Source organism: Akebia trifoliata, chromosome 10, assembly GCF_017979445.1.
Source record: "Akebia trifoliata isolate Shusen 1 chromosome 10, ASM1797944v1, whole genome shotgun sequence".
Classification (NCBI taxonomy): domain Eukaryota; kingdom Viridiplantae; phylum Streptophyta; class Magnoliopsida; order Ranunculales; family Lardizabalaceae; genus Akebia; species Akebia trifoliata.
In genome coordinates, this window is record NC_141384.1 from 9601011 (window position 1) to 9625082 (window position 24072).

Consider the following 24072-nt stretch of genomic DNA (forward strand, 5'->3'; position numbering starts at 1 on the left):
AATTTTTTGTGTGAAATGGTTGTGAACTGTATGAGGGGTATTTTCATAATTTTGACAAATTTTGTGAAGTTGGTGAAATGATTTATTTGGTTCCAATTTGTTATTTTATGTGTTCGAAAGAGTTTTCCTAAGCGTAATGTAGGCTCTAGGGTTGTTTTGATGTTAGAGGTATTTTTGTAATTTGGTAATTTGGTCAATTTTTAGTGATTTTTATCGTAAAGTTTTTTATTTATTTGCAAGATGATGATTTCTATGTTTTTGGGATCGTATTTTTCTAGCGTAACGAGATTTCTAATGTTTTGTAGTTCAAGATACCTCATCCGGATTTCTGAAACATTTCTGGTAACAAAATAAAGTAATGGAAATAACATCCATCATTGGGAATCGTTGCGATCGGGTTGACGAGTTGATTAATTAGACAGATGCAAAAATGAGGTGTCTACACATCCATCGAAGATTACCGAAGTGGCATAGACTCTAGAATTGTGTCCCTCCATTCAGAATGATGTTGTCTTTTTTTTAAGTCTTCTTAATATTTTTTTAGCTTCAGTTGCGTCAGTCTTTGAGTTCAGTTAGTCATTGTTAATTTTAGGCTTTAGTCAGGTATGTCAGTCTATTTTCTTTTTTATTATAATAAATAAAGAAGCTTTTGATTATCCTGTGTGCAATAATGATGTGAACATAAAATCTAATATGAGAAATGACTTAAAGCTCACTAATCAAATTTGATAAATATTAGAATTAAAGAGTACTAATACAGATCGAGTTGCTGACCCAATAACTCAAGTTGATGTTTTCAAGTCTTCTCAAGAACCATTGCAAGGAATTGGGGGTCCGATGACTAGGATAAGGACAAAGAGGATGGAAGAGGCATTACAAGGCTTGATTGTGGAAGTACAATACAAAGAGGCCATTCTAGAAGACTCTAAAGCTAACTTCGAAGATATCAAAGCTTCATCAAGGATGGTCAACTATCTTTTTATGCAATAGATCAATTTGAAAGATCAATTTGAATACAAGGGTCAATGGGGAATTTTATGTTCTAATTGTCCTTAGTTTTGAATTCTTTATTTCCTAAGGACTAATTAGATTTTCTTATTTTTCCAAGGACTAATTAGAATTAATCTTGATCTAATTTGTCTATAAAAAGGCACCTCATCTTGTAATTGAGATAATTGACAATTTACTTTTTATGAGAATTGAAGTTTCTTCAAGAACTTTGTTTTGTTTCATGTGTTCTACTTTGAGTTCTTTATGAGATCCTTATGAGTTCTTTATGAGTTCTTGTACGAATTCTTGAAGGAGGGCATGAATTTTTGACTTATCAAAGGAGCGATCATCCTTTGTGGCGTCTAAAGGTTGGGGTGTTAGGGACTTAGTTTCCTTAAGGTTCGAATCCGATCAACATCTTTTGTTTCTAAGTGATCTAACACGTTTTGAAGACATCGAATTCAAGGGTTCCTAGAAGTGATCATCAAGAGGGATCATATCATTTGGTATCAAAGCACCAAGATTACTGGAAAATACATCAAGATTGAAGTAATTCTTTGAAGATTTGGTTCGGGTAACATTCGAATTGGAGAACGGGGGTAGACCTTGCTTCCCAACAAAGATTCATTCCCATTTAAAACCCACTATAGTTGGAAAACAGGTTCCTTCATAAAATTCACACAAATTTCTTAATTTTGTTTTCTTGTTTGTTTCCTTTTGTTGGATTTTCTTGTTGAAACTTCAAAGAATTATTGAAATTACATGTTCTATGTTGTTAATCTTTAAGTTCTTTCCTTTTAATTGAAAACCATTGTTGTTACGTTTCTTATAGGAAAATCAGGCTCATTCACTGAAATTAGTTGCTGATTTTATTTGTTATTTTTATGGATTCTTATTGGAGAAAAAAAATTCGTTCTTACTTAATCCATTTATGTTTCTGAATTTTTGTTCAAAATTACACCTTGTTGATCGATCTTCTTGAATGTTTTGAAGAACAAAACATCTGTTGGGTTTCTTGTTGATTAACCACGATTCCTTGCTGATCTTTATTGCTGGAAAAATTCAGAAACAACGACATTCAGATCAGTCACGACAATTTTCAGAAAATCTGAATTAACATAAATTCACACCAATTTAAAACTAAGTGTTACTGGAAAAAAAAATCAGGGGAATTTAGAAAAAATTGACAAGAAAAGAATGTCAAATTAGGGGCTTTAGAAAAAAAGAGTCAAAAGAATTTACATAAAAGAATGACAAAAAAAATATAATATTAGACTAGGGGAATTTTGGGAAGTCGAGCCTTTTACCCTTTCTTTCTAAACAATATCCTAAGCCCACCTATTAAGTCCTCTTAAATGCTAATTGACTTGGTTAAGGTGTAGGGAACCAAAAAGCTATCGAGTTGAATATTCAAGATAATCGAAAAAAAAGAGAAGCCCGTTAAGTCGAAAACCCGAAAAGGCGTCTTAGGCAAAATTTAGGGCATAACCATAAAAAAGAAAGCCTGCTAGGTTGAAAACCTAAAAAGGCAACCTAGGCAAAAATCAAGGCATCTTTAGAAAAATAAAAGAAAAATCCGCTAGGTTGAAAATCTGGAAAGGCAACCTACGCAAAAATTAAGGCATCATCAAATAGGAGGAAAGGTCGCATTAAGAAGAAAAATTCAGAAGAAAGCTTGTGTAGAAATTGGGAAATGGAGAACCATTCAAGCCACAACATTCGATGAAAATGAAAAAACTCAAAAGTCATTTTGAACATTGTAAAATATTTAGGAGTATGTTTACTTGTTCAAGTGTTCGCTAATGGAAGATGTAGAATCATCAACCACTTTGAAGAAAAAGATTTTCTATTCTAATATTTATTAAGATTTTTTTAAGTCTAGCTCAAGTATTTTTTAAAAGAAATTCGAAAGAAAATGATCAATCCCTTATTGCACGTATGATAACCTTAAGAGTCTTAAATTTAAGAAAATGTCAGTTCTTCTATTTGTCATACATTAGAGTCTATATTTTTCAAGCGTAATCTATTCCATCAGTCTCGTCGTCAAGTTTCAGTTAAAGCCAACCTTGAAATTAGGGGCATTTTTGAAAGCCATTTAATTTCAAAGTTTTGTTCTTAATCATATGATAAAAAGGAAAATCTTACTTAAAAGTCCGATAAAGTCTAATAATAATTATGAATCCAGATGCATGATAAGCCAATAAAGGCCCGATCTTTCAAACTTTGAGCTCGATTTTGAATCATAGAATGAATTAATAGAATTGTTTAAGTTCCTATAAATCTAAGCCCGACAAACTTGGCTTAGTAAGTTTGAGTCCAAAAAATGAGACTCCATTTTTTTGAATCATAAAATGAGTAGGTTTTTTGAAGTGCCTACAAACCTAAGTTCGAGTCCGAGAAATGAGGCTCCAATTTTTTGAATCATAGAATGAATAGGCTTTTTGAAGTACCTACAAACCTAAGTTCGATTTCGAGAAGCAAGACTCCAACTTTTTAAATTATATAATGAGTAGGCTTTTTGAAGTGCCTATAAACCTAAGTTCGAGTCCGAGAAATGAGACTCCAACTTTTTGAATCATAGAATGAGTAGGCTTTTTGAAATGCCTATAAACCTAAGTTCGAGTTCGAGAAACGAGACCCCAACTTTTTGAATCATAGAATGAGTAGGCTTTTTGAAGTGCCTACAAACTTTGGTTCGAATCCGAGAAGCGAGACTCCAACTTTTTGAATCATAGAATGAATAGGTTTTTTGAAGTGCCTACAAACCTAAGTTCGAGTCTGAGAAACGAGACTCCAACTTTTTGAATTATATAATGAGTAGACTTTTTGAAATGCCTATAAACTTAAGTTCGAGTCTGAGAAACGAGACTCCAACTTTTTGAATCATAGAATGAGTAGGCTTTTTGAAGTGCCTATAAACCTAAGTTCGAGTCCAAGAAACGAGACTCTAACTTTTTTAATCATAGAATGAGTAGGCTTTTAAAAGTGCCTACAAACCTAAGTGCGAGTCCGAGAAGCGAGACTCCAACTTTTTGAACCATAGAATGAATAGGTTTTTTGAAGTACCTATAAACCTTAGTTTGAGTTCGAGAATTGAGACTCCAATTTTAATAGGATTTTTTAAGTTCCTATAAACCTTAGCCAGAGTCCGAGAAACGAGACTCCGACTTTGTTTTAATAGGATTGTTTAAGTTCTTTAGCCCAAGAAACGTGGCTACAATAGGTTCGAGTCCGATAAACGAGACTCAAATTTTTTCGAACTCTAAAAAAGAATTTCAAATAGGATTTAACCAAATTCCTAAAATGTCATGACTCCAATTACCTCATTACTCAATCTTGCTATGATTGCTTTCGTTGCATAAGCACATCTCAATTTTGAATCATTATTGTCAGCGAGAGAAGAATTCTAGGACCTGACACATTTTTAACCAGTAAGCATCACACCATTGCACACACGTGCACTTTTGTATTAGTCAGGGAGAATTTTCTAAAATTCAAGGATCTGTTTTCGTCAGTGAGAGCTTGCGCTCAAGGACCTGACAACTTTTTTGTTCGAGGAGAGTTTAACCCTCAAGGATCCGAATATCCCGATGAATTGCTAAATCAGACTGCAAAATGAATTGTCACTAGCTTTGGCATTCGTATATCGCACTATCTACTAAAATAGATTTGCTATCTAATTTGCTTCAACCCTCTGCCAAAGAAGGGCATCTATTAACACCTCATTTTTGCACTCACCTGATTAATCAACTCGTCAACCCAATTGCAACGGTTCCCAATGTAGAAACCACGCTACGCTAAGAAAATATAACCCGAAAAATATAGAAATCATCATTTCTCAGACAAAAAGAAGCTTCACTATAAAAATCACTAAAATATGACCAAATTACCAAAATACCCCTAATCTTAAAATATTCCTAGAGTCTACGTTACATTTAGGAAAATCCATTTAAACACATAAAACAACAAATCGAAACCAAATAAATCATTTCGTCAATTTTCATAGAATTCGACAAAATTACGAAAATACCCCTCATAAAGTTCACGATCATTCCACACAAAAAATTTCATAAATGATACAGACCAATATTTCCATTGAATTCCTTATAAAAAATCGATTCTAAAACATCCTAGAACATCAAAAACTGACTTGAAACACAAAAAGTCCTCTTCGAGGGCAAAACGATAATTTTACAATTTTTATAATTAAAAATTTCACAATTAATAAATAAAATATTAAATAATTAAAGTGAAACATTAGTAAAATTAATTTAAAATTTTGAACCAAAAAAATAGATCAATCAGGCTCTCAGGCAAAATTGTTGATGGTTGCCAAGATATTTATTCAAGGACCCCTCCATTTGGAGGTCCAAAGAATTGAAGATATAATAGAGGGGGGTTCTCCAAAAAATTAAAGTCAATCAAGTAAAACTAAAGTCAAAATCTTAAAGCTAATCAAATAAGACCAAAAGTCAAAACCCTAATAAAGTTCTAATTAAATAATAATTCTATTTAACAATCCTAATTAAATAATAACTCTATTTAATAGAATTCTAATTAAAATATAACTCTAACTAAAATAATTATAATTAAAATATAACTCTCACTAAAAGAATTATAATTAAACACTAATTCTATCTAAACAAATACTTAAAGAATTTATAAATATGGGTCCTCACACCCTATTTTCGTATCAAATAAAAAATCCTAAGAGAAGTAGGTCAACAAACTTCCCTAGCCTCCCATAAACCTTAATTTTGAAGTCCCAACTCCTTACCTAACACCCATACTTCGATTTTAGCTTGAAAAACACCTCAAAATCCATAAAAAAATTTAAAGAACCTAGATCTAAGAAAGAGATACCTTGCCTCGAAGATCTAAAATTAGATCCGGAGACAGAACGAAGCAAGGAGTACGGTACAAAGAGCGATTTTATCAAATCTGAGGGAATAGAATCGTTGCATTCGAAGGTAAAATTTATTTATTTTTTCTTTCTTTTCTTTCTTTTTCTATCTAGATTTTTTTTTGTTAGCAATATATACTTATTTAGGATAAGTAGAGACCGGCATTGGCCGGGCGGGGTTGGTGCCTAACACCTTCAAACCCATAATGTGATCCCCGGACTCAGTTTTAATTTAGTAGATTAGTTGTTTTTATCCGTTCCGAGTCTATATTCAGTTCCTAGACCGTAATAACTAGGTGGTGACTCCCAAACCTCAAGGGTCAAAAGTGAATCCGTGCACCCCGCGGATCGATGGCGCTTTCATTAACCAGTTTCAGTGTTATCCCCTTGATAACATTTTAATGAATCCTGAGATTTTATTGAATTACGTGTACCAATCCATTAAACAATTCATCCATTCAATGATTATTCAGAAGGAAAATAATTTTAGTGTACTCTTGAAAATAATTCAAAAATAATGTTTTTATTGAATAATAATTTTTACAAATCTTATTATTTTTTGCAATCATCTTCTTTTTAGAAAAACATATTTTGATAATTTTCCAAGGTCCATGCAAAAAATAGATTTTTGGTAAAAAACATATGCAAAAATATATAATTTTTTCCTTCATTTTTTTTTTCTTTTGGAAATCATTTTCTTTTGAAATATATATATATATTTTAAAGAACACTTTTTCTGGAAAACACTTTTTTTAGAGAACATTTTTCTGGAAAATACTTTCCTTTTGGAAAATATTTTTTCTAAAGAACACTTCTTTTGGAAAACATTCTTCTCTGGAAAATATTTTCCTTTTGTAAACTATTTTTCTTCTTTGAAAATTTGATTTTCATTTTGATTTAAATGACACAGCCCATCATGATTGTTGGGTCGAAACAGACTGGGTCATTATGCAACAAATGGATTCTTTATTAGTTCGATGCATCTATTTTAATTTCTAAAAATAACATTTTTAATCCTTGAGGACAACCACACATGCTGATCTCATCATCCACATCATTCACATATATTCATCAATCATAAGGTCCAATAAACAACCCAGGAATACCCAATAAGTTCGAGTCGTGACCTATAGGAAAGCTTCTAGACTCTTGGTTTACTACGTGCAATGCAATTATTTGGCCACCCTTGCCCAAGTGCACCTATATACCTCTTGAGCGTACTCAATCAGACTATACGTGGTGACTTGATTTGATATACTATATAGGTGATAATCTAAAACTTCAGCTCACTTCTCTGAAGTTAAAAATAGCCAGTTTGATCCCCAGTTAAGAGGTGGCGCACGATGTTGAGCAAAGGCCCACTTAAATACATCTCATCTAGAATAAACGTAAACTATCCCCATCATACAGTAGGGTACAGCGGGGCAAGATCTCGCTTAGGCACCGGTTTTGACCAAGAAGTGCAATTTGATGTACTTGGATTATCTTTGATATACCTATGGGTACAAGTCAAGAGTTGTAGCTTTCATAACTGGTTTGGCATCCCACGAGGGGATCGACCACGTACTAGGTCGAAGGTTCAAGTCGTTCTAACCTGGGTGCATCGATATACCTTTCAGAGTCACCTGATCAGACGGTACTGATGTCCCAGTTTGATATACCCTAAGGTACGTAACTGGAGTTGTGGTTTTCATGAATAACGTCGCATCTCCGAAGAGACCGGGCCACGCACTAGTGCTACGTTGGCTATATGGGACGTGCAAACGTGCAAAACAGTAAACGTGCATGTGGTGTGTGTAATACAGGGTGGGGTGTGCCCGGGGCATTTTTCAGATAAATAGCCCCATTGGCCAAATCAAACCATTAAATATGGCTATTAGAAAATGTGTTCACAAAACATAACAATATCCATAACATCAATCAAGATCTATTGATGCACATCAAAGATTCATATCAATTAAGATCATGGCATATCAGACAGGCAATCAATCAAGATAATGCAAAAGGGGACTAAGATGATCAATCAATCAAGATAACACCAAATAATATCAATCACCAATCAAACAAGGGGACAAGAACAACCAACAACTTTTTTTTTCTCTGGGAATTTTGGAATTTTTTTTGCATTTTTGAATTTATGACTCAACAAATTTCTCAATGAGAACTTAGGTTATCTTGACTAATACATTAAGATTTCAAAATTATTAAGAGTCATTAGGCCACGTGGCTCCCTCATTGATAATCTAATTCCATGGCCTTTACAATTTTGATTAGAAAATATTTGGATTCGAAAATAAAATTCACTTTATTTTTAGATCCGAAGTTTTGAAAATGGGTGACATTGAAATTTCAAATTTAAAAATCAAAGTTCGAAAAAAAAAGAAAAATTTTGAAAATTTTCCTTTAAAGTTTTTCAGAATTTCATCCGCCATAAGCACGCGGCGTTGGATCATCTTTTTGGAGTGCCACATGGTGAAATCAACGACTCTTAGTAAGAAAGGAATCTTACTAAGTTAGTAAAACTAACCCATTTTTTTTTTTTTAACATTTCATGTTGCTGCCATCCCAAAGACAATCAGTTTTTTTATGCAACTTGTAAAACACAAAAAGCTAACTCATTTTTTTCATTGTTATGTTGCTACCACAACATGCTACCAACACTAAAAACTCAATTTTTTTTTTCATTTTTTTCATTTAAATGTTGCTGCCAGCACCTCAACTCACACATCCCTTTTTTTTTTTTTTATAAAATAATTATTGTTTTTTATTTTATGTTGCTTCCATCACTTCTCACAATAATGCATTCTTGTGTTTTACTTCTGCCAGCACAGCACAGCACTCAACACTTCTTACGTTGGCTGCCACCAACATGCACACTCAACACCTTTTTTGTATGTTTTGTATATTGCTGCAAGCAAGATACACAACGCCCAACTCAACTCACAACTTCTTTTTATTATTATTATGTTGCTGCCAGCAACACACACTCATAACACTCTCGATTCTTTTTTCACAAAAAATAAAAATTAAATTAAAATAATCCTTGAAGGTTATTGTTAGATAAACCTATGAAGCATCTATGTACCACAAACCTTTTTATCAACAATTTGCAGGTGGAATAGCCTTCATTAAAGAAAACACAGATGATAATAACCACACCTTCTTATGTTGCTGAAGGAGATCGTCCAACAGTGGATTGAACTTATTTAATACTCTCTTTATGGAGACAAAGTCGTGGAGGAAACTCAAAAGGAAAAGAACCAACACTACGTCATATTTCACAAAAAACGACGGGCCAAAGCCGTCGTTTTTTAAGAATAATGACGGCCCCCGCCGTCGCAAGAACCGTTGTAAATAACGATGTCGTTTTTAGTGAACGACGGTTGCTACGTGTCAACAAAATGTAGTAAAAAACGACGGTTATAGTCTGTCAAATGAAAACGACGGCCCAAACCCGTCATTATATTTGTCGAATTTAAATTTAATTAATTGAGATAAACGACGGCTTAGAGCCGTCGTTTTTTCGTCAAAATTTTTTTTTTAAAATTTAACCATTGGTTTGTTATTTTTATTATTTTTCACCTAAAAAGAAAATGACAATTTTCATTGGACAGAAAATTAAAATCTCACAAAATAAATAAATATACCAAAAAAATAAAATTTTACATTTTTCAAATGGAAACCATGTTCATTCAAATTTTACATGTGCAATCATAGTCCAACATGCCCCGTTTTCATGGTGTCGATTTTAATATACATCACAATGTTTAAAGAAGTTTTTCAAAAAATATCTTCGACCAACTTCACTTCACTTGTAGAAATCAAAACCAACATATGCCTTTCTCGATCCTTGCCGAAATCTGTGATTGAAAAATTAAAAAACATTGTCAGATATATAGTAATGACACCGACTACCTAAAGTAATCCGAGTAATTATGCAAGAAAGATGAATATACCAAATTACCAAATAAAAGAGTTCTCATAACTATCATTGTCAAACATTTAATTATGTTACTATAATTTTTTAAAGAAAAGTACCTCTGTTCAGTAAAACTTTATTCGAAATTTAGGCCAATCAATAATATCACCGCATGTCAAATCAGCGAATGTTCCTTCTCCACTCTGTAGAATCACATTCCCATCAAGGACCTCATCTATAAGAATGTCGTAACTATCTGAATCTGCATTAGATGCACCTATCACTCTTCCTTCGGCAACACAATCATGTGGTCGTTGTAAGCGATTCACCTTACAAGGACCTGTCTGTATGCTTGGTGGATTAGAATGTGACTCATGATGTGGAGAATCGGGCCTTACCTATAAAATAATGTAGACAATATCATTGCAACAATAGAAGTTCACTCATCTATCAAAAGTAAAATGCCAATGTTATACCTGTGAAAAACTACCGAGATTGGTGGAAGACCGCATTGGTGTTCTAGTAGAAAAATTTGATTGTTGTAAAGTCTCATTCATCTTTTGCACCGCTTCCGTCAACTTATCCACTCTATTATGAAGGATTGTCGTCTCATACGCCAAGGCTTGCTTGTAAGGAATTGAAGCACGCACGGAAGTCTTGGAAACACCTGAACCCATTCCTCGAACACGACCCCGACTATCAGGACCACAAACCTGTACAAAAAGTGTCGAATATCAATACCTACTAACGATATGATATCATACTTACTAATATCAATGCCTACTACACAACATTATATCATAATTACAAAATATTCTAATTAAAATAATGCACATACCACAGCCACAGGGTCATGGTCTAGATCGTTATGTTTATTAGAAGGGTCATTAGCAATCATTCTATTGATGGCCTCCTGCAAAATAAATAATAATTAAGAAATCAACATCTAACAACTATTAAAAAAAAAATTCAAACTAAAGCGAATAAAGTGTTTCCCACACCAATTATCTAACAGTTTCTTCCACGAAACTTTCAGTTCTTTCACCTCCGAAAGAAGACACCCTTTAAGGTACAACCAAGAAAACTTATTGTCTTTAATCTTTCTTTATTACCCACTTAAGATATGAAATAAAAAAAGAGAATTTACAAGAATGAGGTGTTCAATCCAGATTTACAGCAACAAATTAAAGTTGTAGCACATTTACAGCAACAAATCAGCAATCAATACATCGAAGAAAACAAATGCAGCTGATTAGATGTCGTTAGATGACAACAAAGCTTCATTTCTTCCACTATGATCTGTCACAAACATAGTTGTCTCGTTAATCATGGAGACAGAAACATCATCTGATTCTTGATCAGATGGAATTGAATTGGAGTTAGAAACATCAACAAAAATCACAACTAATTGAATTGAAGTAGAAGTGTATTTTCATCCATTATCTTGTTCTACTGATTGTTATCTAACATCAACTACTTCAACATCATAACTATTTGAATTTTGACCACTCAATCAAGAATGGTACGATGCGTTGGAACAGTAGTTTTTATTGACTCATATCAGGACAGTTTTGGATTGATGATCCACGTGGCCTTCGTACGTACCTACTTGGCTTTCAACATCATTATAGGTTTTGGATGTATTCACGTAAACTATAAACATGAAACTTAGTCTTCATTTTACTGTGGTACCAAGGACAAGTTACTTCTGTGCCTTCATCAATCAACCACAATATAATATAAATAAGTAAATAAATAACTGTTTTGGCAATAGTTTTCCACGTGGCGAACATGTAGTGGTTATGATCATGATACTGTAACTCTTATGGTTTGACTGTTTACAAAGCAATATTTTGACTTACTGAGACTTACCCATAAAAAAAGTTGAAAAGATAAGCTACTTTACCAGATTCAATGGACTGAAGCCACAGAACAAGCATAGTCACCGTCAAAGTCTTGGTCTGATACATAGGGTCCGGTTAGTAGACAACTCTTTAGACAACGTGTTTTCTCTCATATGGGCTGAAAGTTTTGAAATGGACTGATTCTTTATGACACTATGCTGCATATTTACATTTAGAACTTGCATTCTCCTTGTACAATCTAATTTGAAGTATCTAAAATGACATGTCATTTCTTGTGTTCATTTGTTAAATTATAGCTATCTCTATGCAAAGATTATAAAAGAAGTTTGAGTCTAAATTCATATATATACACAAATGCCATTACATGACCACAAACATCCTCATTTCATGAGAACCTAAAAATCTGTCTCTGTTTGTGTGTGTGTGTGTGTGTGTGTGTGTGTGTGAGAGAGAGAGATCAAACAACCAAATATTTTTATTTTCTTTTTAAAAATATATACAACATATCTAAAAATACAATTATCAGATTTCATGTTTTTAAGAAGTCAATGAGAACCTAAAAAATTAAGATAGATAGGAGATTGGGTCACACACACACACACACACACACACACACACAGATACCAACAACAAAAGAAGCAGTCCATCCACCTCTCTTGGATCTGAGGACTGGGTTTCCTTTGAGATCCACAGTCCCATCTTGTGTGAAATCACCACCCTCTCTTGCTTCTCCCATTCTATTCTCATTAGCACAAACCTCCCCCAATGCAGAAACCACCACCACCACCAATAGAGAAGCCGCCACCAATTACATACCCTCCCCCCACACATAAACCAACACCAATACAGCCACCACCAATTACATACCGACCCCCAACCCATAAACCTCCACCAATTACATACCCTCCTCCAACAAATGATGAATTTAAGAGCATTTATTCCATAGCTCCACTAAAGAGAAATAGTGTACAATGTGTTAGGGGGCCATACCCCTAGATTAATTTTGGTTTATGTAGAAAACAGTAAATCAAGCCAATTCTGCCAATCAACTATAATAACAATAATGCTGAAGTGTATCATAACAATAATTGAAGTCAAGTCAAGTCTTGGGGTCAATTTCAATAATGCTGAAGTGTCAATTTCAATGCTGAAGTGTTCACATTCAGATTACAAGATGAATTCAATATATATATATATATAACAGATCAGTCAAACACTAGAACAAAGAGGTGTTCACGAAAATAAATAAATAAATTATTCTCACCGTTTGTTGGCTTTTGGCATGGCTGGCAATGTATATGTCTGTCCTGGTAATCTCCTTATGAGGATCTTCTTTACTCTATAAATGAAACAGTTAAATATGTAAATGAACAATATATACATATTTCATTCCTAACATGATATTAAACTTACCAATTCATCAGCAAGTCGGGCTTGTCCCTTTCTACCAGAGGTATGAGTATTTTTATTTTCTTGTCTAACACGCTTCCCAGTCGCCCTCAAAGCTTGGCCCTCAGGTGTCGAGTTGAAGTCGACAAATCTCTCCCAATCTTCTTTTCTCACGTAATGAGGTACATGTTTTTTCCTTTCCGCATCCGTTGGATATTTATCATATACGTTCCGACGGAGATTACTTTTCCATTCTTTCCAACATAAGTTTGCTTTTTTAATTACCCAATCCTTATGCCATTTTTGAATTTGATAGGTGCCCTACAAAGAAAATTAAATAAGATGTGTTATATTTGTAATAAGTCATAGTTACAATTTACAAGTAAAAATAAATCATTTAATACACATGCACTCACACTGATAGACTCCCAAATTTGTTCCTTGAGCTTAGTAGGCACATTAGTCCACCTATCATATATAAGTGGCACATGTGTCTTTACTACCCGCCCAATAGTAGTGCATAATTGAGATGAGTTAGGACCGATTGGTTGCCCATTTAAATTGAACTGAACTTGAATAAGCCCACCTATGAAAAATGAAAAGAATTAACAAAAACGTGATAACAAATATTGAACAAATGAATACAACCTATTCACCATTTATACATACTCTCAATCGTAGATGTAGATGCGGATGCGGATGCGGATGCTGATACTGATGCGGATGCCGATGCCGATGCCGTATTAGGAGCGGATGATGATCGGCCAAATGACATAGTGCTGGAATCACAAATAGTATTTTCAAGTCAAGTAATTTAAATAAAGGCAATGACAATAAAAATAAATAAATTAAATGCATGCTTACAAACATTTTCATTCATCTTCATCCATGTTATCATATTCTATGATATCTTCTTGTAGTAATGATGCTGATGAATTTCCATTCATTCTTGCCTCAAATACTAAGGGATCTTCATAAGAATCAACATCTAGATCCAATCTCTTTGGAACTTCCAAGACAACATGCCAATCTTCTGTAGGCCTACTACAATCTTTGCAATAAAATACTTGAGTTGCTTGAGAAGCAAGAATAAATGGCTCATCAACTTCCCTTGTAGTTCTCTGTAACCTCCCTAAATTAACATAAATCAAGTTCGTTTCTGGATCAACTATATATCCGTTTGTGTCTTCAATACGAACCCAATCACAATAAAATACCGGTATTCTAAAATCATGATAATCCAACTCTAAGATTTGTTTGACAATTCCATAGTAAGTAACTTCTTTATTAACAACGTTCTTATCCCTGACACTTGACCTGAAGCTAGTCACAGCCTTCATAGAGACCCCACTGTTCTGTGTTGTTTTGTTCATTTCTGAATCCGCTGTACAAAATACATACCCATTTACCTTGTATGAACTATATGAAATAGCTTCAAATTTTGGACCATCAACAAGCCTTTTCAAGGTAGAGTTCTCCTCATTCTGTAATTGTTGTCTAAGCCAAGGTATGTAATCCATTGACTTTTCTATTCTTGAATTACCTCTTTGAGTTTGACAACTAGATACGTGGCTTTGAACGTAGGTAGTATAATTTCTGCATATAAATGCAACATTCATACATTATGAACCATAAACCATCATAACAAGTATGTAGTAAAATAAAAAATTTCCTTACTTTTCCCACTCAACATTTTCTATTGATTGACGTAGTACCCATTTGAGCGCTTGCTGGTACTGTACATTTTCAAGAAGAAAAACCTTCCCTTTTTTATCAATAGGATAAGCACATTCACCATCAACATCCATGAACGTATCCCTCGCTTTCATATGGCTTCCTCTTTCCCCATTGAATATGTAATTCATGGCATACATCATTGATTCATCCATAAGGTAACATTCTGTAATACATCCTTCTGGATATGTTTGATTCACCACATATCGCTTATATGTTTTCATCTTCCTAATACATGAATCATATATCAGATTGATGCAAAATTTAATTATAAAAATAAATTCATTAATTTAAAATTTTATTTACCGCTCAAAAGGATACATCCATCGATATCTAACGGGTCCGCAAACTTGCGCCTCCTCCGCCAAGTGTACAACAAGGTGTGTCATGGAAACAAAAAAAGAAGGAGGAAAGTACTTCTCAAACACACATAGTGTTTCCACAATTTGGTCTTTCATCTTCGAAAGTTCCACACGATTAATAATCTTCGAACATAAGACATTGAAAAATATTGATAGTTGTTGAATAGCAGCCCGCAATGGCTTATGACCCTTGAATGCGTGCATCAATAACACTGGTAACAATTGTTGCATAAGGATATGATAATCATGTGACTTTAGGTTCTTGAATTCGTTGTCCTCTAAACTCACATTATGTTTCCAATTTGCACTATATCCAATAGGAACTTTCAAATGATACAAAGTTGTACAAATTAATTCTTTTTCCGATTGAGACAATAAGAAAGGAGCTTCTGGATAAGTCAACTTGCCATTCATCTCTACAGGCCACAACTTTTTCCTTATTTTCATAGCCTTTAGGTCTTGACGAGCTTGAAGACCGTCCTTCGTCTTATTCTTTGTATTCATGATTGTTGCTAAGAGATTTTCTGTCACATTTTTTTCCACATGCATTACATCCAAATTGTGGCGAATAGGTAGATCCTATAGATTGACAAAACATGTCAGTATGAATAAATTAATATTATACCGTATTACATTAATGTTTAGAAAGATAATCCTAACGCACCTTCCAATACGGCAATTCAAAAAGGATCGATCTCTTTGACCATGCAGTAGATTCATTCTGATTCGCGGACCTTTTCTTTTTATTGTCTTTTACCTTTCCGAAGTTAGTCTGAATGGTTTCCATTTTGTTCAATACTTCAACACCACTCAAACGTAGAGGATGTTTCCCATGTTCCTCATGCCCATTAAATTGTGATTTTTGGCTCCTGAATGGATGTCTCGAATCTGATAAAAATCTTCTATGCCCCATGTAAGCGAATTTTTTCCCATGTTTTAGCCATATTGATTCTGTTTTTTCACTACATACAGGGCAACCATACTTTCCTGCGGTCTTACAACCTGACAAATGACCATATGCCGGAAAATCGTGTATGGCCCATAACAAAATTGCTTTCATGCTGAACCTACTCTTAGTGTAAGAGTCATACGTTATAATTCCTGTGGACCATAATTCCTTCAACTCTGCAATCAATGGTTGCAAGTAGACATCAATATCGTATCCTGGACCTTTCTTTCCCGGAATCAATAATGTTAAGATAGTAAACTCTTTTCGCATGCATAACGATGGTGGAAGATTGTATGGAACAATCATAACAGGCCAACAACTATAAGAGTTATTATTGTTTCCAAAAGGATTGAATCCATCAGTTGCAAGTCCCAACCGAATATTACGTGCCTCATCACCAAAATTACTCCATTTACGATTTACTTGTTTCCAACAAGAAGAATCTTTTGGGTGATTCATGGTTAATACGTTCGATGCTAAGTCAGGATTTGCATGCCATGTCATGTTTTTCGCAATCCACGGTACACTGTACATTTTTTGCAGCCTTGGTGTTAACGGAAAATATCTCAACTTTTTCCAAGGTATACGTGAGCTTCTTGACTTCAATGAGTTCATCGGTTTCCATCTACTTTCACCACACGTAGGACAATTGTCTTTATTTTCATTTTCTCTCCAGTATAGTATACAATCATTACGACATGCATGAATAATCTCGTGTTTCATACGCAAAGACTTGATCATCTTCTTAGCAGTGAAGGTTCTATCAGGTAAAGTGTTCTCCTTTGGTAAAATTCTTTTGATTAATTGCAACAATTCTGTAAAACTCCTATTAGACCATTGATGTCTAACCTTCATACTCAATAATTCAACTGTCACCGATAATTTTGTATCACCAATTTGACACGATGGATATAAGGGTTGTAGCGCTTCTTCCATCAATTTCTCGTACTGAATATTCTCAGAAGAATCATTTTCAACCTGAACATCATCTACATCATCAATTTCATCCATATAAGCTTGAGCATCATTTACCATGTCAACCATGTTCGGGACTACATCTTCAATATGATCACTAGCAAGTGTATTGTCCCCAATGTTTACACAACTTCTAGGATGAGTTTCTCCATGATGGATCCATGTAATGTAAGATGTATCGATACCATCACAAATCAAATGAGTGCGAATATCGCTTATCGTTTTCTTCCCCCCGATCAGATTACGACACTTCACACAAGGGCAACAATACCAATCATCATCCCCTAATTTATGTTTATTAGCCTTTATGAAATCAAAAAATGAATTGATTCCTTCCAAGTATTCAACAGAAAGCCTTGGCGCAGTCATCCACGTCTTACTTGGGGGTACGGGCTTCGAAGACATCTTCTAGGTATTCAATAACGACGCGTTTGTTGTGTTTTTTGAAATATGAAAATCCTGGATTTTTCTACCCACCCTGCTAAACAAAATAAAATAAAATCATTCTTCATTTCAAATTTTTGCTACTAATTATCCTCTCTCCTTATCCATGCACAAAACTTTCCACATTGTGCATGTAAAAGTGAATTCATATAGTAGTCATCAAACCCTATCTTATTTGGATCTCTTAACTACAAGAACTATACTATACATAATAAATAAATGGGGAACAAAGAAGAAACCAAATGAAGTTCAGCATACCAGGTTCAAGTGTGTTGTGAAAATAAAAATAAATAAAGTGTGATATGAAGCAAGGGAAAAAAGTGCTTCAATAGGGTTGATGGAGCAAGGAATGAGGGAGAATAAGTTATAGCGATTAGTCAATATATAGGATAATCACCTAAAACCAATTTTCCCTCAACTCTAAGAGAGATCAAATTAATGATTAAGAGTCCATAATAGTTATACTTGTAAATCATTTTTCACAAGTTCAAAAATATCAAAAGTGCAAGGTACCAGTATAGTAACCACACTAACACATTTATGATTATATCCTATTTCAATACAGGTAAAACACAACAAACAACTACAATCCAAGTACTACCAAGTTTTGATCAGTGTGTTTTTTTACGCTCGTCATAGGTTATCATGTAGAAAAATCAATGCTAACAAAATATGAGATAGAACAAGCCCATTTATGTTTTTGAAACTCATACGTTTCAATCTAGTGAGAAAATCATTTTGAATTCCCATCACATTCACTCATCCAAGATCCAATATCACTCACCTAGTATCTTAAGAATCTCATATAAGATTGTAAAAACCCGATTTTAAAGGATTTGACTCGTACGAGATTACATGACTCAAATGAATCAACTCAGTCCCGGTGGGTGTCGAGGCCAGACAACAAATCGGGTTGGACAACCATGAGCCCATAAGCTTATTGAAGTACATTTAATAGACCTTTGGATTTAGAATGGAATGATACATGTCTCTAGTGATTCACTTTTTTTTATACACTCTTTTTTTGGACCCCAAGGCAGCCCTTTCAACAAGTTGCCCATTCTAATAACATTTGTTTTAGGAACCCAATTTGTTAAAAACTATCGGTAATCAGTGTTAGGTAAGCCTAACACAATTTAAAGCCTAACCTTAATATTTAAGGTTAACTATTATACCTATAGGCATTGATATTAGTTGAGTTACATGTACCCAACTTGAATTTATTGGGAGAAAGCAAATGATAAATCATAAGATTTCTAATTTGAAGAAGGGAAGTTTCCCTTGAGAGAAAAGAGAAAAGAAATCAGAATTTAAAATCACAACCCTTTATTACTTCTGAGACAAATCAATTTAGGAACAATTGAAAATCACATTGTAACCACAAATGATGACATTAAGTCGACAATCATATGTAATTATTAATAAACATCATCTCACAAGTCAGGTCCTGTATTATCAAAAACTCTCAACATGAATGAGCACCACCAGTCTGTTTCTAATGGAGTATTATTAAAGACAGGTCTTACACTTGGATTCTATAAATTATTATGACAGATAGTCTGGAAACTTACATGGATCTAGCAGTAAACTGATTTTTTCTGGTTAGGGCAGTCATCTGATTGCCAAACAGAACTAATAAGTAATATAAATGCTATTTTGCTGTACGCTAGGCTCAAATTTTGGTCATGATGATACAACAATCTTTTTGTTGGCAACATATCATTTATGCTAAACATTGGATCAACATAGTATCCCACTATCCCTTTATACTATGGTGGTACTAGGCTGGACTGGACTCTTATCATTTCTATTATTTTAGGTATAACATAAAATGGTGATCTATTATTGCTCCACTAGTTATACATGGTCAAGATCCTCTTATCACTTATAAGTGTTCCGTTTACAGGTTGAATCTTGATATTCTCTTATTCCAGGTGCCATTTACCAACATTATACATTGGGATGGAATACATGCGAACACACAACTTCAAACTTGCTGAACAGGTGACATTTCATGCTTGTGTACATTGGCAATTACAGTTCATAAATTTTGACGCATATGTGAATGTCACAGTTCATAAATTTTGACGGATACGTGATTTGCAACTAACTCATGGATACATTCCTTGACTGAAGATTAATGTGAAAGGTTTTGGTTTTGAAATAACTATCAAAATTAGGATTTTTAAAACTACTAAGACTGGGTAAGCTGTGTATCTGTGACTAATGTTGTAACTACAACAAACATTTTATGGACTCCTCATGATGGCTTCTAGTTTTTGGAGTTGCCTTCAGTTAGTTTTTGTCAACAAGTTGCCGAACTCGGTTAATTACAAATCTGAAAAAATATTTTGGGCATGTAACACTATTAAATTTAGTGTCCAATTTCATGCAAGTTAGTGTCCCTAGACAGATTGATTAATTTATCCAAATGTCTCATTTCAGTTCACTACTCTGAATCTTTCAATTTCAATATGGTGAGAAAAACCACACTTTTTTCTGGGTGGCATCACATTCGTGTGTATTGCATTGGCCTTGAACCTGTGCGCTTAGAATAGTGTAGCTGAAAATGAAATTCATACTTTGGTGCATTAAGAAATTAATACTCAAAGGTTTCACATGTAAAACTATCTAAGGTTTAGTAGTCCAATTTTTGACCCAAAGTAACATATATGAACCTAGTTGTCATATGCAATCGCATACAAAAAGTATGCAATGAAATATGTGATCACATACTGCTCCAACAGTAAATCTTTTGACTGTTGGAGCATTAACTTTTTAACTTACCTTTTATGAATAACCCATTCCCATTCCCCTGATTTCTACACCACCCCAAGCTGTTTCTTTCACTTTTCTACTCATTACTTTCTTTAACTCATTTTTAGATCACGCATAAAGAGGTCAATTCTTTTAATAGGCATTGATATCAGCACTTCCCTATAGGCACAAGATTTTACCCTCTACAATCTCCATTCTTGATATTCACATTCACACAAATGAATTATGATATTGTATATTTTAATGGTTTCTCTCTAACATTGGCTTCTCGTACATAACAGGTACTACTGTTTTTTGGTGCCACTAACACTTCATATAGTGTTCAAGGAATAAATTTGCTTCAAAAAAGGTATTAAATTTTAAACAACTTCTAGACTAGATTTGGTGTACTTCAGAAATAAGTTTTTTCTATGAACAATTTTTGTTTTTGGTGGTCCTTTTCTAGGGTGGGGTGTTCTTGTTTAGTTGTTTAAATGAATGAAAGCAAACTTTTCTCTATCCGTTTAGTTGGTCATGAGATGTTAATATTTTTTTAAAATACCACTCTCATCCATTTAAAGTGTGTTATAGAGTTACTACAGGAATTATGCTATAAAGGATCCGCTTCCATTACCAAGTAAAAGTTGTAGAAAAACTGGAATTTTCAAAATAAAAGATAATATTTAAGTAATGAAAAGAACATAAGTAATTATAATAATAAAAGAAATTATGGGCTTCTACAACTTGGTTCGTTGGTTCACTCGGTTCGGTGTTTACAATTTGCCATCCTAGAACTATCTCATTGTACAGTAGTTCATAGAGGGATTTTAAGTCAATGATAGTCTAATTGAAGAAGACATTGGTCAAGAGGGCATCTCAACAATTTTAAAATCCATTGATATTGACCAAAACCCAAAACAGAGGTATCTCTAATACTGACAAAAATGCGGCTATAGTGAGTTATTTTTTGCAAATTAAATACAAATCTAACCATAATTTAGTTGGTGGGAGATGGATCAAGGTTGGATGTGAGGAAAGGGAGATGAATATAATGGACTTCTCAACCACTTTCAACTTTCTAATGCCAAAATCCAAACAACTCTACTAAGTGTATCCTATCATATTGGAGCTGAAATTTTGTTTCTTTGGCAAGTTCTCAGTGCGTCCTACATTTCATAATAATAAATGAGATTATAGAAACTATTTTTCAGAATCTAAAATCCTGTTTGGCTAACATTGTTTCTAAGATAGATTATGTTAAGATAGACTCGCAGGAACTTGAATTCTCCGTGAGAGAACAAAATCAACGAAAAAAAATGCATAATTTTAAATCAACAGCAAATTTCACAGATGAGTGATAAAATTTCCTTAAAGAAGATAATTCATTCCAAAAACTAAAAAAAATCAGTCAGAATCGTTAAAATCATACCAAGAAATCGAGAAGATATCCAACCAGATCAAACAAAAAGCTTAATCTACTGAGCCTCAAGAGATGAGTAGAACCAACAATGAGCTCACCTTCGAATCAATACTGGAATCGCAGAATCCGTAATAGAACTTTGGAATCGCAGACCTTTGGATTTAGAAGTTTGAGATCTGTGGAATGACAATCTATTCACCATTAGAAATCACCATTATTCAAGCAAAACCTAGCTTAAAATCAAGAAATAGATAAAGATCATTTTCAAATAAATGTAGAAAACATTATGCCTGAGAGAGAGAGAGAGAGAGAGAGAGAGAGAGAGCATTACCGCACGAACCTCGCCTGGTTTCGTAAATCTGAAACTCAAAATCGTGAGAGAAGAAATCGAAATCGGATTTGGATTTTTTCTTTAGAGATTTAAAACTCTAGGGTTTTTTTTTAGGGGAAGAAGATACAACGAGAGGAAGAAGTCGCGACAATAGTGATCATAATAAATAAATATACTTTATATTTTGGTAAGAAAGGAAGAAGTCGATCGAGTGATACAGAGGAGAAAGGAAGAAGAAGGAAGAAGAAGAAAGGAAGAAAGGAAGAAAGGAATCGAATCTGATTTTGGTAAAGTTGGTGCGGCAATAGTGATCATAATATGTTATTAACGCCACACCAATCGGTGTAACATTAGTAAAATTTGGTGTGGCACTAGTGCTTCTTTTACTAATTAAACGACGGATTAAATTAGTTGTTAATAAACGATTATTATAATCGTCATTAAGAGTTAAACAATTGGTGAAAGCCGTCGTATATAAACGACGGCTTTAGTCCGTCGTTTTTTCCGCACTATTTAGTCGTTTTTACCTGTTTGTGACGTAGTGCAACAGGTCTTGAAGGCGTTAGAAGCCCCAAAATAGGCTTCTCATGATCTTCAAAACAAACCCAAATCCAAAAAAAAACATTTACAACTTATCTTTCATTAACGGTCTGAAAGAGCTCGAAATCTTTCAGAGATTCAATCAAGAAATAAAGATCTCTGTAAATAAAGAGCTCAAAAATCAAATAAATTATGCAATTTCGGGAGGTCGGTGTAAGTTGAGATCAAAATCAAGAACTCTTTTCACCAAGAGATGATTGTGACTATCGTGAAAATCAACGATGAAAGATGAATCAGAATCGCTATGGACTTTACTAACATTGAAAGCAGCGACGGCTGGATGAAAGCCACGTCAAAGATGAAGATGTTTCCCTTTTGATCATGTGATCGAGTCAAAGTAAAATTGAAGATGTTGACGGAAGGGAAATCGAACGGTGGAAGAGATAACACTGTGGTAGATAAGATCAAGATCAAATGGCGGAGTAAAGGACAGTAATGAGATGTCATGACTGTCCGAAAATTGTTGTGAAACAGATCGAGGCCACCAGGATGTATTACTTCTTTGCCTCTTTACTGTAATACCTAAATTCTCAAATCTAGAATGTCCAAAACCTTCCATTATATTAAAATTGAACTTCCACCACAGGACCAATGGTGTGACTGATCTTTTGAAGATGAGAAAAGAACCACACTGAAGTTCAGGATTCTCACGACATGGTCGATAATCACTAGGGATTTCCAATACTCAATTCAGCGTAAAAAGAATCAAAAGAAAAGAGGAAAAAAAACATAACATAAAGAAGAAATAGAGAAGTGAGATTCTCTTTATTTATTGCCCTTTCAACACACATGGGGAAGAAGATATAAATTTTTTTTTACTAACAACACACCACGGATGATGGTGCTTTTTTTTTTCTTTTGAATACCCTCCTCATCACGCACAACAATAAAAAAAACAAATTTTTTTTTTATTTCTTAGCACATCACATACAAATAATTTATTTTCATAAGTTGGCACACATGCATAGTAACGTGCTAAAAAAATTTCTAAAATAAAAAATAAAGTCCATGACTCTCATCCCAACTACCATCATTTTGTCCTTTATTCATATGTCACTTTGAATATTTCATTATTTAGGGATCATTAAAAAGTGACCCTTAATTGGACAAAAATACAATACCCAAAATCATCCACAATCAAGCCAAAAAAATAAATAAATAAATAAATAAATAAAATAAATTGAACTAAATAATAAGATAAAAAAAACTAGGTCATCCTAGCAATGCTCCCATACTTGGGGTTTTTCAAGTCTGATCCTCAATAGTCCCCAGCGGAGTCGCCACTGAAAGCTCCCTTGATCCGCGGGGTACGCGGATCTACTTTTGACCTTTGAGATTTGGGAGTCACCACCTAGTTATTACGGTTTAGGAACCGAATAGATACTCGAAACGGATAAATCAACTAATTTACTATAAAAAATATGGGTCCGGGGA

The 24072-nt window shown here is 33.9% G+C and overlaps 2 protein-coding genes across 4 annotated transcripts; both read right to left on the minus strand.

Moving 5' to 3' along the window:
• Nucleotides 1-9533: 9533 nt before the first annotated feature.
• LOC147393096 (uncharacterized) lies at nucleotides 9534-13957 on the minus strand. 2 transcript variants are annotated; one of them, XM_086456206.1, is made up of 9 exons: nucleotides 13935-13957; nucleotides 13736-13845; nucleotides 13483-13652; nucleotides 13091-13387; nucleotides 12942-13016; nucleotides 10651-10725; nucleotides 10289-10525; nucleotides 9932-10015; nucleotides 9534-9753 (listed from the first exon to the last, which is right to left on the minus strand). In XM_086456206.1, exons 1-8 carry the CDS (start codon nucleotides 13940-13942, stop codon nucleotides 9938-9940), a joined length of 1050 nt encoding a protein of 349 aa, XP_086312332.1. In that variant the 5' UTR covers nucleotides 13943-13957; the 3' UTR covers nucleotides 9534-9753; nucleotides 9932-9937. The 2 variants fall into 2 exon arrangements, with proteins under 2 accessions (XP_086312332.1, XP_086312331.1); XM_086456205.1 differs by having other exon boundaries at nucleotides 9932-10210.
• A 568-nt stretch (nucleotides 13958-14525) lies between these two features.
• Nucleotides 14526-22579, minus strand: LOC147393097 (uncharacterized). 2 transcript variants are annotated; one of them, XM_086456204.1, is made up of 5 exons: nucleotides 22039-22579; nucleotides 21717-21883; nucleotides 15827-17564; nucleotides 15107-15741; nucleotides 14526-15028 (listed from the first exon to the last, which is right to left on the minus strand). In XM_086456204.1, the coding sequence occupies exons 3-5, from the start codon at nucleotides 17489-17491 to the stop codon at nucleotides 14740-14742; spliced, it is 2589 nt and encodes an 862-aa protein (XP_086312330.1). In that variant the 5' UTR covers nucleotides 17492-17564; nucleotides 21717-21883; nucleotides 22039-22579; the 3' UTR covers nucleotides 14526-14739. The 2 variants fall into 2 exon arrangements, 1 of the variants encoding a protein (XP_086312330.1); XR_015182180.1 differs by lacking the exons at nucleotides 14526-15028; nucleotides 15107-15741; nucleotides 15827-17564 and adding an exon at nucleotides 17603-18592.
• Nucleotides 22580-24072: the final 1493 nt, after the last annotated feature.

What these genes read in the sequence shown, in the direction of transcription:
- LOC147393096 (XM_086456205.1), bottom strand. An exon ending in ATGCCAAAAGCCAACAAACG is followed by an intron (nt 10,726 to 12,941) that starts GTGAGAATAATT and finishes TTTATTTTGCAG; the next exon opens with GAGGCCATCAATAGAATGAT. An exon ending in ACCATGACCCTGTGGCTGTG is followed by an intron (nt 10,526 to 10,650) that starts GTATGTGCATTA and finishes CTTTTTGTACAG; the next exon opens with GTTTGTGGTCCTGATAGTCG.
- LOC147393097 (XM_086456204.1), bottom strand. Translation starts at nt 17,491, where the DNA reads ATGTCTTCGAAGCCCGTACCCCCAAGTAAGACGTGGATGACTGCGCCA. An exon ending in TTGAATTGCCGTATTGGAAG is followed by an intron (nt 15,742 to 15,826) that starts GTGCGTTAGGAT and finishes GTCAATCTATAG; the next exon opens with GATCTACCTATTCGCCACAA. An exon ending in TGGATGTATCCTTTTGAGCG is followed by an intron (nt 15,029 to 15,106) that starts GTAAATAAAATT and finishes TTCATGTATTAG; the next exon opens with GAAGATGAAAACATATAAGC.